We start from the raw sequence: 14565 nt of genomic DNA, 5'->3' as shown, positions 1-14565 counted from the left end.
TTGAGGAAGATTATTACTTAAAAACCTCTCCGAAGATAATGTTTTTCTAATCAGTCCTTTGAAGAGGTTCTAAAAAATTATGAAAGACAATAACGGATAGCATTGGAAGACAAAGAAAAGTCATATGTACCCATGTTTGTATTGCTTTCAAATGGTAGCATGGTGTGTAAAAATGGCCGCGAAAAAATTATGTAGACATTTTAACTCACCATTGTAAATAACATAGCAAATTAATGGTGAATGGTACAGTCCAGATTACGTCATGTTAAGGTCATCGTCCGATCGATAAAAATGGCGGAAAGGTAGGCGGAAACTTCCCCCACCGTTACGCACCCGACCAAAGACCGTGAAAATTTACTGTACTCCTGCCAAGACTCAAGACCGAAAACCTTCGTGAGAAAGGTACAAGTCAAGCAAGATGTCCAGGGCCAAGCGGGAACTTGAAGAGGTAAACTCTTTACCTACCTTATGCTTTGTTGTAGAATTTCAATACAGTGGTTTATCTTTTATTGGCGTTCGGCTGTGACCAACTAATATAACGAAGTTTTGATTTATTTGTGGGAGTATAACAGGTATCATGGAGGAAATATCATAATTATACGGACATTTTAATTGATTTCGTACCTGAAAATGAACATTTAAGGCAAAAACAAGTGTTATAACTACGTTTTGGGTGTACGTGGCATAGTACGTGGCCCAGCATAGACGTCTGTGGACTTTGAACGTCGGTTGCCGAGGCTTGATTCAATGTTTACCTGGTAACCATATCGCATCTGATAATTTGCAATAGATCTAACTGTAGCGCTGTTCAGATAACATATATTGACGAAGACGTCTGAATACCTGGATTGCTACTTGATGCATATGTTGATATATAAAAAGTGTTGAATGGCCACTCGAAAACGTTCATCGTTTCAACAATATGAAATTCTGTTATTCCTTCTCCTTTTATTGCTGGCAAAGTTTGCACAATCATGTACTTTAAATATCAATCAAACCTGAGGTGGTTTTATCATAACATTGAGGGAATGACTTATAAAGATAATACCAGTGACATGATATCCTTAAGTATACAAATGATACCAAATACACTAGATGCTTGTAGAAGGGCGGGTTATGATGTTTTTCCTACCTCTGTATTTTTTTCCTGCTGCATTAAGATGATGAATTCCGCTTTCTTCAGGACCTCCGTCTTGCAGCTGATAGAGGAGATGAAGAGAAGGTGGTGGTCCTTATCCGACATGGAGTGGATGTCAACTGTGTCGGCGTGGTGAGTAGGGAGAAACAGACTTTTTACAACAATCCTGTTTTATCACAGGTCAGGTTAAGGGGCGGGGCGATGTCGTCCCTCAGGTTGGTTGTGGGTCCCTATGTACACATATATATATACGAAGTTACTTTTCTTTCCGCTCGATGTAAGTAATCCGGTTCACAGGCGTTTCAAAACACTGGCGACCCTCTTCAGTGGCATGAGCTGAACTATTAAACACACTGTAGTTGGCCCCTATGACATACAACTGTTCTTTGTCTCCAGGTAAAAAATATTACATACTGGACAGGATAACCTTATGTGGGAAATGGCTGGAGCACAGAGAGACACGTAATAAACGGAAGAGGGACATGTTTGAATATTGAACGTTACGCACATTTAGTGTTTATCCCTCAATGGTTTTGATAGGCTCTATTCCCACGACATAGTGCAAATAACGTCAAGTAAAATGATGTGAAGTGATAATTTTCAAAATGTTCATCAAAAAAACAAATGAGCTTCTCCTACCATGTATACGTAATACCATTTCTGTTCCTGCTTTCACAGTATTGGGACACGCCACTTCACTGTGCAGCTTCAGGAGGACATGTTGGTGTTGCTGAACTCCTCCTGAAGGCTGGAGCACAGGTGGACAGTAGAAACGAGGTAAGGATTGATCCGTAATACAGGTAATGAACATGCTTGAGTGTTGAACGCGTCCAACATTCAATGTTTATTGGTATATTGAAAACAGACGTTTCTTCCCATGTAATGTCATCTCTGTTCCAGCTGACTGGAGACACGCCACTTCACGATGCAGCTTCAGGAGGACATGTTGGTGTTGTTGAACTCCTCCTGAAGGCTGGAGCGCGAGTGGACAGTAGGAACAAGGTAAGGGTTGTTGCTTACTACAGGTGATGAACATGTTTTAGTGTTTAACGTCAGGCATATTTAGTGTTTATTAGGATGATGGAGACAGGTTTCTTTTCTCATGTAATGTCATCTCTGTTCCTGCTGTTACAGGACAAAGACAAGGCACTTCACAAGGCAGCTTCAGGAGGACATGTTGGCGTTGCTGAACTCCTCCTGAAGGCTGGAGCACGGGTGAACAGTAGGGATGAGGTAAGGGTTGATGCTTACTACAGATGATGGACATATTTGATTGTTTGACTAAGCTATCATGCATATTTAATGTTTATTAGGTTCTTTGGCTTTTCTTCCCATGTAATGTCATTTCTGTTCCTGCTCAATAGTATGAAAACACGTCACTTCACCATGCAGCTTCAGGAGGACATGTTGGTGTTGCTGAACTCCTCCTGAAGGCTGGAGCACAGGTGGACAGTAGGAACAAGGTAAGGGTTGTTACTCACTACAGGGGATGGGCATGTTTGAGTGTTGAACATCACGCATATTTAATGTTTATTAGGGTAATCGGGACTTCTCTTACCATGTAATGTCGCCCCTGTTCTTGTTTACAGCTGGCATACACGCCACTTCACCGTGCAGCTACAGGAGGACATGTTGGTGTTGCTGAACTCCTCCTGAAGGCTGGAGCACAGGTGGACAGAAGGAATCAGGTAAGGGTTGATGCTTACTACAGGTGATGGACATGTTTGAGTGTTGAATGTCACCCATATTTTGTAGAGTTTATTAGGGTAATGAAGACAGGCTTCCCATGTAATGTCATCTCTGTTCCTGCCGATATAGTATGAAGACTCGCCACTACACAAGGCAGCGTCAGAAGGACATGTTGGTGTTGCTGAACTCCTCCTGAAGGCTGGAGCACAGGTGGACAGTAGGGATCTGGTAAGTGTTGTTACTCACTACAGGGGATGGGCATGTTTGAGTGTTGAACATCACGCATATTTAATGTTTATTAGGGTAATCGGGACTTCTCTTACCATGTAATGTCGCCCCTGTTCTTGTTTACAGCTGGCATACACGCCACTTCACCGTGCAGCTACAGGAGGACATGTTGGTGTTGCTGAACTCCTAATGAAGGCTGGAGCACAGGTGGACAGTAGGAACAAGGTAAGGGTTGATACTACAGGTGATGGACATGTTTGAGTGCTGAACTTCACGCATCATTAGTGTTTATTAGGACAATGGGGACAGGCTTACCATAGATTTTTCAATGAAATGTTTTAGGTATGAAGGAGATATAGATGCATATTTGTATGTAGAGCGCAGAGGTTCTGTGCGGCTTACGGTCGTAGCGATTTATATTTTTATTCTACCTTCAATGGCATTTACATATTTGAGTATCGAAATTAGCATAACTCTCTAGTTCACCTCGGCAATCATTTATGTATTCCATGTCCTGCGCTTATCAAAATCTTGTTCTAAAATAACCTAATGTGCCAGTCTAATGTCTGCTGTTTTCTGTGTAGCTCCGCAGGACTCCTGAGGACATAGCGGCAAGTAGTACAGACGTTCCATCACATGATAAAGATCGCATCCTGGAGGGAAGGAAGAAGATTCTCGAGCTCTTTGCAGCAGAAAAGTTGACCCGGTAGGTAAAATCTTGTTTCTATTCATGTAATATCAATATTAATGGGGTCTTGTCACGAATTCTGTCCATTTAAAATTTGTGAAGCCTAACATTCGAAGACGCCCATTTCCCATATAATCTATAAATCTTGAACAAGAAATATTTCCATATTGTAATTATTGGTCAAAACGTTGTCGACTGTACAAGTAAGCAATCTGAGAATTCCAATAATAATGTTCTAATATCGGTAAAGCATAGCAGTTACTAGAAACACACACCATAACTTTTACTTCACTTTACTTATATTTACTAGTTTATTATTTCACGTCTAATCTGCAGAAGAGGGTTGCTTAGAATACTAGCCTAAAACAGACATAATATTAGCATGAAAGTTCATCTGTGTTGGTTGATATGCTTATTGTTGGTAATAGTATATTTCTATAAAACTTTTACACATACTTTGCTTCAAATATTCATGTGATACAAGTGACAACATCATTATCCATCATACTGAGTGAAGCCACTCATTGGATTGGTAATTCTGTAGACACATTCCTTTTTATGCGAGGTGTATAATGGAATTTCACGTTCTCTCACAGTCCTTTCACCAACAAGCTGAAAATGGGCCCAGAAGGAGGAAACCTGAAAACCGCGCATTGCACCGTCTCTTTACCTCCTGGAGCCGTTACCATGGAAACAGAAATCACCTGTCAGGTCATCAGCCCCAATGACGTCACTCTCCCCCTGAAGGACGGAGAGATGTTAGTGAGTGACGTCATAGAGCTGGGTCCGCACGGGACAACCTTCCGCAAACCTGTCACTGTGCAGATGCAGTACAGCAGCAAGTCGTTAGATGGCGCCAGGGAAGCTGCCGTGTGGGTCACTGAGGACAGGGCACATTGGACGAAACTCAAAACCACTAAAGAAGTACGTGGAGAAACATAATTACCCTCCATGAAAATGGGGGTACTGTTTTTACTCCGTTTCATGTTTGGTCTGATATCTGAAGATCGGTGAGAAGGAACTGTACGATATTTGGCAGATTGATGGATGGGGCCTTGGAGATTGTGTAGGTTGACTTTGAGCCCCTGGTGATTGACCTTGGTACTGCAGTTTAATTTTTTTATTCTGTTGTTTTCGCGTTATGGACTGTTTGTGCGATATTAAGGTAGCATGTAGTTGTTATTACCATGGTTTAGTGGTTTAAATTTGGGTCCCCTAGCTGTTTGCGTTTGATATTTACAAAATGTTTAATGTTGGACTTTTTGTGTTGAATGTTTGGAAAATCTGGGGGATGGTTTGGTATGATTTTTGGTATGTGGGTAGTTGTTGAGTCTCTTTGTGTTTTGGAGTGCATTAGAAGGTTGTCGCATATTTTTATTGCTTAATTTAAAAGGATTTTCACTTTTTCACCCCTACTTCATGATAGGATGGTCTGTTTGACCCAAAAGTTGGGACAGAGTGTTTTTGTTTATACCTCCAGCTGGCAGGTCAGACCCAGGCAGCCCTATCTATTTTTACCCCTAGACAAAGTCTGCAGGAAAATAAATCTTGTTTGTCTGGTCTGCAGGTCATTTGCCTGTCTGGTCATTGACCTACATGTACAGGCAAATGTAGCCTGGGTACCATCCCCAGTAGTATATTCGCAAACTCTATAACAGTTATAGAGTTTGCGAATATACTACTGGGGATGGTACCCAGGCTAAGGCAAATGACCTGCTGGCCATCAAAGTAAACAAACCATGGTAACAAGACACTAAACGCCTGCACATGACAGCTTGATAAATACAAAGTGCCACCACAAATCATTCTGCTGATAAAAACAAAGTTTGACTCATAATATCTCTATTGAAATACACCAAAAGATTACAAAATAACAAGCTATTTCATGGAGGGATGATGTCTACGACTTCTCCTTGTTTTCATACTAAATCCTGTAGTAAAGAAATAGGCATTATAATCACATAGATTCATAGACAAACATAGATGTTGGACACTAGAATGACTACTGATGCCTGATCCGGACCGTCCTCTATAACATATAATGTATTTCATTTCAGAGCAAATACAAGCTTTCCGTATCAGTGGATCACTTCTCCATCTTTGCCGTCATCAGTCAACCCAAAGAGGACCAGTGTATTGTGCCCAAAGCAGGGCGCATTCTGACGTCATCAACCCAGCCTGCGGTACAAATCAGCTTCCCGGAACAGGCTGTGACTACAGAGACACCTGTTTCAATTCAGGTAAGGATTTAATGAAGTACTAGTAACTTGAAGAACGTTCGATGGCCACTGTCCTGATAGATATTACGCAAACATTCCCACATTTTCTGTCGCTAAATTAATTCATTTAGTAAAGTGTAGTAAGTAGTAATAAAGTAACATTTGTATACTTACCTAGTTCTTGAATCTACATTGTAAAACGAACTCAGAAGTTCATTTCAATCGTAGGTGCAAGAGATTCCAACAAGAGCAATTGAGAACATCAAGGCAAAGGACCAGTCTTTCATCAACCTTGTTGGCACCAGCCCGATAGTCAATGTCGAGACTGTGTCGACCTCCGAAGTCCAGTTCCACAAACCGGTCACAGTGCGAGTCCCACATCCTCAACACTACATGGACATCCAACATGAGGGGCCCACCAAACTGAGGGTGATGTCATGTGAGGAGGGAACAGAAGACTGGATTGATGTGACAGACAACGTTACTATCAGCCGGGTTACACAGGAGTTTGTGGAGTTTGAAGTTACTCATTTCACCAGGTAATCTTATGGTCACTAAATATATACAGAAAACGTCAAATTACGAGATAAAAAAATCTACCAGTATGCCTTTGAAAGGCTTTGTCACTGAAGCCTGTTCCTTAAAACGTTGTCCTGTATTTCTCATTTCCAGATGGATTGTAATGAGTCTTGTGGACCGCTACGGTAATGAAGAAGTGCTGGAACCCTTCCTCTCAAGTCTTTGCAAATGGCTTCAACAAAGCCCAGTGCAGTTCTTGTTACTGCAGCAGGCGGACAACATGAAACACGTCGTCATAGAATGCACACTTGCTGACGATGCAGAAAAGAAAAGCGCATCGCTCATTCAAAAGGGTTACACAGGTCCTCTACCTTCTGAATCCGTGGGGCTATTTCAAGGACAAAAAGTGCTAGTGACCGTCCAGGGAAACGTATCGGTCGCGCCCTTCAGTCCAGAGAGCGATGAGACACAACACCTCACCTTTCACAGTCAGCGTAGAGTCAATCGTCTTCAGATGCAGGTCATGGCTTTGGCGGACAAAGGGGGGCAAAGGGCTTTAGATGGCGAAGGATTTGTTGTGTTCCATGCCTTACCACTCGTTGAAGTCCTTACAGAGGAAGATAGAAACATCAAGAGAAGGATAACCTTCTTGCGCAAGGCACACGACAAAAAGGGGAATCCACAAGCACCAGACGTTTTGGAGGCAAAGTTGCTGTGCCAGCTTCCAATCCATGTGCCGTATCACACTCCAAAAGTGGTCAGTATCATTCCTGTGCTTTTTAATCTGTTAGAGATAGTGTAAAACGACAAGCTGGTAATAATTGGCATGTTTGTTTTTCCAGAGTACAGAGGGGGCGATTTACGGCAGTACTTTGAAAGGTGAGACAAATTATTTAATTACATATAATAATTCAAAAGACAACTAACGTCACCAACATACATTTTCAATAAATTTCGATAAAAGGACTCTTTTAATTTGTTTTGCCAACATTTCGTTATAGGTCTGATGATTTGATCTGATCAGCGTGACAGTCTGCCGCTATATGCTATCACCAAGCCACGTGAAGCCACGCACACTTAATGCCACAAGTACGTTTCCCAAAAATTACACTGTGTAATCTTATTTTTCAGACATTCGGAAGACATTCTATTTCATCAAGGAAAACGTGAGCTCGGATTGGCAAGATTTGGCCTTCCATCTTGGATTTGAGAGGGCCGACATCAACAACATTGCCGGCAGAAACCGCGACGACAAGTCCCGCTGCATGGACATGCTGCAGGAATGGAAGAAGGAGAAGGGAGACGCCGCTACCATAGAGGTCCTGATGGAGGCTCTGTCAGAGGCAGGGCTGCAGAGCGTCGTGGATGAGTTGAAGAAATATCCACAACAAGTTGCAAACTATGGGTAGGTATGCGTTGCTCGATGCAAGTGATTTTGTAAATTTTGGACCTAATATTCAACCAAAAAAGCAGAAACATGAGTGAATTTGTCCCCAGCCACATTATGAGTTTTATTTTTTCTATCTTTGTTTTGTTTTGTAAAATTTGTTACAACGTTATAATATGAGGCTGAGGCGCCTAGCAAGTGGTCGTGGATAATTCATCTCTATTGTCTTGTGCCACCAGGCTGAGTCCACCACCGGCAAGGGGACAAGAAGAAACTGCCCGCCGAAAAGGTAACAGTCGACATCATATTGGCGTCTATCAAATTTAGCAAGATCATTTTCCCTGCTAATATGCTTGTATTTGATTTACTTGTAAATGACTAGATTATTGAATGAATTATAAGCACAATTGATAAAACAGCTTTATTGCCTGTTCATCATATTTTGATACACGCCTAACATCACATTCCATTTCAGGCCTTCTTTTATTCCTTTTTTTTTCAGGTCATCCGGAGAGGGGGGGGGGTTCAAACAATTTTCCCAATATATTACATGTTTGATATTAACCGTAGTGACAGAAATGTTGGTTATACATGCAGGTACAGCCCGTGCAGCAACGGTGAGAGAAACATTAGTGTAACACCTGACTCGACGATCCTCGTCAGCGGTCCACTGAGGTATCAACTGAAGTAATCCTGATACTTAAAGTAGCGAAAGACATCTTGTACTTTTCTAGCCTAGTATTGCTCTCAACCAATCAGGTCTCGTGTAAACATTGTTAGATGCAGGTTTTTGTCTGTAGCAACGCATCTGTGATAGTCAAAGGTAATACAGTTTACTCAACAAGGGTATGGTTGGGTGCCAATTGAATACATACCATGAGAAGACAGTTGACACATGTTCATGCTTAGAGCGTTTTGAGCATCTTCCAATAAACCGTTAGGGGAAGTGTCCATAGTAAGGGAACTCGATAAGGAATTTCCTCACTGTACATGTCATTTTCTACGATGAGCCAACGTTACATGTAAAAAGAAGTCAAACCCAGTAGTTTTTACTAGTACTTTCTTAGTTATCTCAGTTATCAGTAGTTCTATGTGTACTAATTATCTGTTTTTATACCAAATGTTTCTTCTGTTCGTGCAATTAGCCCTAGGGCATGAATTTGCAATAAAACTTCTATGTAAACTTGAAACTGTTGGAAAATTGTAATAGCGGTGAAGAACAATGTAAATAGAGGTTATGGCAAGGTTATGGAGAGAGTTAGGGGCCAATTAGCAATTGATTGTGGAAAGAGAGTTGTAGATTTTATTGAAGAGTTGTACAGTTACTTTGTTGCGGCACAAAGTTTTATCATGATTGTCTGTCTTTCAATCTGAATAAATCGTTCCGAGAATCATCATTTTCACAGGACAGAATTTCAAGTAAGGGGACGTCCTCACAATCATTGTCTTTTCATGATGAACCAACGTTGAATGTAAACTAGAAACTAAGAAAAACTGTAGCAATGGACCTCCATCAACTAAATACATGATTACCCGCCTTAAGGGCACGTGCACTTTGCCAATTTCTTGGGTCAATTCATTCATTTTCTGGTAATTTTTGCTTGTCTATGATAGACGTACTTTATAGGCGCTATCGGCTACTATTGTGCTTCAGCTGCTTTCTTGTAACTAAAGTCTGTATCCGTCTTGTACGCCAAACCTTGCAGGGAAGTGGTTTTTGATATTGCAACTTAATTAAGTAGCTTTTAACTGTGGCTTTGTACTCGTGTGTCGGATTGTAACATTATAATAAAAGTTTATGATTTTGCGGTTTGTTGGTTGGTGACTTATAAGTCATGCCGAAAAAGGATACGATAGAGTGATACCCACACCAACAAGCAAAAAAAGACAGTCAATGTAACTCCTACAATACATACTAACACTGAATAAGTACACAAAGGCAATGGATTTTCCTCACATTTATTTCAGCTAAAAACGCACCCTAACAAATATAATGCCCAATTCACATGGGTAAAAACGAGTGAATAAAATTGAGAGCAGCAGAAAATATACATGCTAGCCGCACACACGGTGTGATTTTACATCATGTTGGGTACAATAAACTTGCTGCATAGATAATATAGTCTACTGATACTCATGTTTAAACTTTGGACCTTTATGATTGAATACACCGCTATATATATATAATCCTACAACACACAAACTTACTAATGATTGTCAAGACATCCTTACTTCACATTTCTTACGCTCAACGTCATTCGAAGACGGGCAAACTTAACAAGACATCCTCTCGCAAAAGCATCATACAAAAAATAATCACAAATAATACAGTTGATCTTCTGTTCACCTGCCTCACCCATTTTTCTGATTATCTGTTGTTTTTTTCTAAAAGTGTTCTTTTTACTGATCGCATATCTACATCTCTTACATGACGTCATTTGATGATGGTGACAAAGCCGTGCACATGATTCGATGATGTCAGCACAGATACTGATGATGCACCTATTTGTGTGGCTGTGGCTTCTTAAACTATACATTTGGTACTCTTGACCACAACTACACATTTGGAAGCATGTTGAACAATATATAGTCTATGTGCTCACATGTTATATTCACCGACCATCTGAACTCGATAAATAGCATCAACAAGAGCAAAATCGTTTCACCTACGGGCAGTAGAAAATATACATCCTCCATATATGTATATTATGTATATTCATATATTTATATATAGACCAACAGCTGGGCTAATACGCAAAAGCTATATCCGGGGAAGTCGATAAAAATAAGACTTGCTTTGGCCACGGAAAGTGAACGTACAAAAATACTATCACTAGTGACTCTTTTGTTGAAAGTATATCTTCTATGATTGTTTAATAGAAGCATTTTTATCTTAGCAAGAGTCTCCACTGTTTCAAGACTCGAGTCTTTGCTCAGATATGGCAGTTGTTTTTTTCAGGCATCTTTGTACAAGGCAGAAATTCTGATCTTTTGTTGACAGCAATGGCCACAAACTGACGAAGAGTCTGATATGTACAAATTGTTTTTGTTTTTGTATTTTTCTGATGGCTCAGCAAATTTTAGGAATGTTTTTCTTCGTAAGTACTTTAAGCTTCCAAGCGTTTGAGTGTTTCTGATGAAATTTTTAACAGTTTGGTCTTCATTTTTACGTTGAATGTGAAAGTCTGGTTTAGTGTTTGAAAGTTTCTGATCAGTTTTTTAACAGTTTGTTCATGATTTTTACGTTGAGTGTGCAAGTCAGGCATGCCTTAGCACTGGCACAATATTGCTACTTCTTTTAGTTCTACTGAATGCACACTTCTATACACAGTTACTGTACCTAGCAGCATCAGTGCCTACACAAAGATTTAATTTGCTCTGCCCTATCCACCCCCATGAAGACGAGAGTGGTATGGTCTGTAATGTTTTCTTGTTGCCTTCAGACTGTTCCATTGCTGGCCATAGGGTCCATTAGGAGGATGACTTTGAGGAATTGGCTGGTAATTTAGAAGTTGGTGATGGAATGGAAATTTGAATAAAATTTTGAATGTACCTTAAACCCTGCACCAACTGACACACAATATCATACTTTAACCCTTTTTCTTCTAAGTACGCATCACTGTACCCCACATGTACAGGTCACAGCAAATGCAGCAGGATAAGGGTTAAAATGAATTGTAAGTACAGTCTCCAAAAAGAAAAGCATCTTACAAATATATACATACATCAGCAAAAACTAACTTTAGTACAGCAAAATTTTTTTGGCATTTCCAGACATGAAGCTTTCATTTTAAGCATTTTTGTTAGAATGGAAAATATCCCTATGGCACTAGATTTTTGTTTTTCTTTCTGTGGTAAAGCCTAAATGCAGAGCTTGCTATACATGTACGCAACCACGGAGGACTCAAATTTGGGACATGAAACTCAGATTCCAGGTCTCGTCAATCCGAACTCGATTTCGTAAAAAGCTCAGCTCCTTGTTTTCGATTTTCGCTTCGTTTCAAAGACCTGGTTCGGAGAGAAACTAAAGCCTAAAGCGAAGTTTGTGTTTTCTAAGGCGCAAGTGGTCATCACAGGATACAATACTGTCAGCAGCAGTCGAGACAACAGTTCATATTATTCAGCTGTAGAGTAACCGTCACATTCCATCAGCACTGGCTCTTTAAAACAAGGCTTTTGCACGTTCTTTGGAGTTTATCGGACTTTAAAACTCTGCACCAGGCATAGCTTGATCAAAGTCTTTCCAATTTTTGTTAGCACAGTCTCTGATTTGCTCCTAATACGGGAATTGTAAGATTGGTTAAAACTTTAAGCCTGGTCTGAGCAGCAAAATTTCCAACGTTGGCAAAAGCCTGGCTTCAAAGAGGCCAAAGACACAGACTTAATGATTCATAATGATGTAGATACGGGAACCTGCATGGAACTTCACCTCTTTCAGTAGATAACAATTGTTTTCTGTTTTGTTTTCTTGCTTTTTAAGGCAGAGTTAAACTAGCTTCTGACACGTTAGGATTCCATTTCTTAGTATTTGAAGCATAGATTCTCAGAGCACCATTCTTCATTTTGACCCTCCAGGCAACAGAAATTTTGTTGCACATTTGGGCAAAACTTACAACCATTTCCTCAACTTGCCAGACAAACTTTACCTCTTTGTATGATAAGAAGAAGATTTCAACTCGGTCAATCTCAGAAGGCAAGTCAAGTCAACTTTCCAGCAGAAATAGATATGACTGAAGAGAATCTAGAGCTGGCAAGACCAAAGTCGGAAGCTAGCTTAACTCTGTCCCAGTCCGAAGTCTACATGTTGGTAGCACGGTCTAATGTTTTATGCCGTCATGCCAAGATTCAACTCAGTCAATCTAAGAAGCCAAGAAGTCATTTTTTCCAGCAGAAATTCAGTTTGATGAAGAGAATCTAGAGCTGGCAAGACCATAGACGGAAGCTAGCTTAACTCTGTCCCTTGAGTAAGAAGCCTACATGTTGGTAGCATGGTCTAAAGTTTTGTGCCATCATGCCAAGATTCAACTCAGTCAATCTCAGAAGCGAAGAAGTCATTTTTTCCAGCAGAAATTCAGGTTGCTGAAGAGAATCTAGAGCAGGCAAGACCTTTAATAGTCGGAAGCTAGCTTAACTCTGTCCCAGTCAGAATCCTATGTGTCAATGACAGCAGGGCCTAAAATGTTGTGCTGTCATGCCAAGATTCAACCGTCAGTCAGTCTCAGAAACCAATAAGTCATTTTTTGGAAGCTAGCTTAACTCTGTCCAAGTCGGCAGCCTAGTACATGTTGGTAGTGCAGTCTAAAGCTTTGTGCCGTCGTTGGGTGTGTACTTGGCGCCGATGCCAGCGGAAGGGTTGGCCATGTTGGCGTAGCGTTCGTCGCGGTGCTGGGGCAGGTGAGGGCCCCACGTGTCTGTCGGGGACGTCACCTTACGCAGACGCTGGAAGGGAAGAAAACAACAGATGTAAACATAATGTGACAGGAAACAGGCAAGTTTGGCTCTGACAACTGGTTGTGACAAAGGTCTGTTAGAGAATAAGTTTACTACATGTTTTCAACTAAAATTTCAATAGGAATCAACTTTGTATCCTCCTTGACGGAAGTGCATTTTGTAACTACTGTTTAACAGAGCTTACAGACAGCATAAAGTTAGGCATGTGCAGAGAGAAGTGGAAGGAGGAAGAATGCATCGCTCTCTGAGTCCACTATGAACTATATCTTCTGATCAATGGTACAGGTGCCGTAAGCTATGATACTAACCACTGGACTAATATAGTATGCATACTATATTCTAGGAAGAAAGTTTTTAAACTTCTACAAGATTATGACACACACACACAAACACACACATACACAGGCACACACACACACACACACAGTCACACACACACACACACGCACACACACACACACACACACATGCACACACACACACACACATGCACACACACACACACACAGTCGCACACACACACACACACACACACACACACACACACGCGCACACACACACACACACACACGCACACACACAGGCACACACGCACACACACAGTCATCACACACACACAGACAGTGGTGTGTTACGCCGAAAGGCGGTTATACCGGCTATACAGATACAGACAGATACAGGCAATAACCTTCTTCTACAAGACTATGACAGAAAATCCTTGAATTACCTCCCAGAACGACCCTGGAGTGACGATGAGCCAGAAGATGGCCACACCGGGGATCCAGATGGCGCAGAAGACCAGAATCAGGTTGCCAAGGGTAACGGCCCAGAGCGGGTACGTGTAGTCGCCGTAGGACACATCCTCGTGAAACACGAAACTGAAGATCAGGACGAACTGGAGGGGCAAGAGATTCAGAACTCAATGTTAATTTTAACCCAGTACATAAATGTATAACCCTGTACATAAATGTATAATGTGTATAAAATTTTGTACAGTCAAGTCGTGTTCATCATTGGTGCACGTGCCACATGACACGTCCTCGTGAAACACAAAACTGTCATGTACATCATGAGATCTGCCACTGGTCCTCTACATACTTTGCGGTCAGGTGCAACTTGCACATCAGGGAATTTTTGACTCTCATGTTTCACTCCAATTCAGGACAGAAAATTAGTTTGTAAGGGGTATTTTGTACAAGTCATGTTCAACATTGGTGCATGTGCCGTATGTCACGTCTTTGTGAAA

The 14565-nt window shown here is 41.0% G+C and overlaps 2 protein-coding genes and 1 long non-coding RNA gene across 5 annotated transcripts in view; 2 read left to right on the top strand and 1 right to left on the bottom strand.

The window, feature by feature from the left end:
- The first annotated feature begins 291 nt into the window (after positions 1–291).
- On the top strand, positions 292–8559 carry LOC109485706 (p53-induced death domain-containing protein 1-like). Its single transcript, XM_019789372.1, has 13 exons — positions 292–302; positions 1184–1270; positions 2111–2140; positions 2728–2769; positions 3182–3227; positions 3640–3761; positions 4340–4667; positions 5801–5983; positions 6191–6501; positions 6635–7238; positions 7324–7360; positions 7613–7886; positions 8466–8559. The coding sequence occupies exons 1-13, from the start codon at positions 292–294 to the stop codon at positions 8557–8559; spliced, it is 2169 nt and encodes a 722-aa protein (XP_019644931.1).
- A 1235-nt stretch (positions 8560–9794) lies between these two features.
- Positions 9795–12145, top strand: LOC109485801. Its single transcript, XR_002141150.1, has 2 exons — positions 9795–11056; positions 11131–12145. It is a non-coding gene; the product is annotated as an uncharacterized LOC109485801 (long non-coding RNA).
- Positions 12146–12857: 712 nt separating this feature from the next.
- The window catches only part of LOC109485738 (sodium- and chloride-dependent glycine transporter 2-like), a 38604-nt gene continuing 36896 nt past the window's right edge, over positions 12858–14565 (bottom strand). For 2 of the 3 annotated variants that reach the window (XM_019789411.1, XM_019789414.1), the window contains exons 14-15: positions 14047–14214; positions 12858–13307 (exon numbers count right to left, since the gene is read on the bottom strand). In XM_019789411.1, the coding sequence (XP_019644970.1) occupies positions 13167–13307; positions 14047–14214 (309 nt within the window). In that variant the 3' untranslated portion in view covers positions 12858–13166. The remainder of the gene's footprint in view (positions 13308–14046; positions 14215–14565) is intronic. The other variant, XM_019789413.1, reaches the window with a different exon arrangement.

The sequence above is a fragment of the Branchiostoma belcheri genome, unplaced genomic scaffold (assembly GCF_001625305.1).
Source record: "Branchiostoma belcheri isolate BF01 breed outbred unplaced genomic scaffold, Haploidv18h27 scaffold78, whole genome shotgun sequence".
Lineage (NCBI taxonomy): Eukaryota > Metazoa > Chordata > Leptocardii > Amphioxiformes > Branchiostomatidae > Branchiostoma > Branchiostoma belcheri.
The sequence above is the reverse complement of the archived record's forward strand: the minus strand, read 5'-3'. Positions and strand labels throughout refer to the sequence as shown.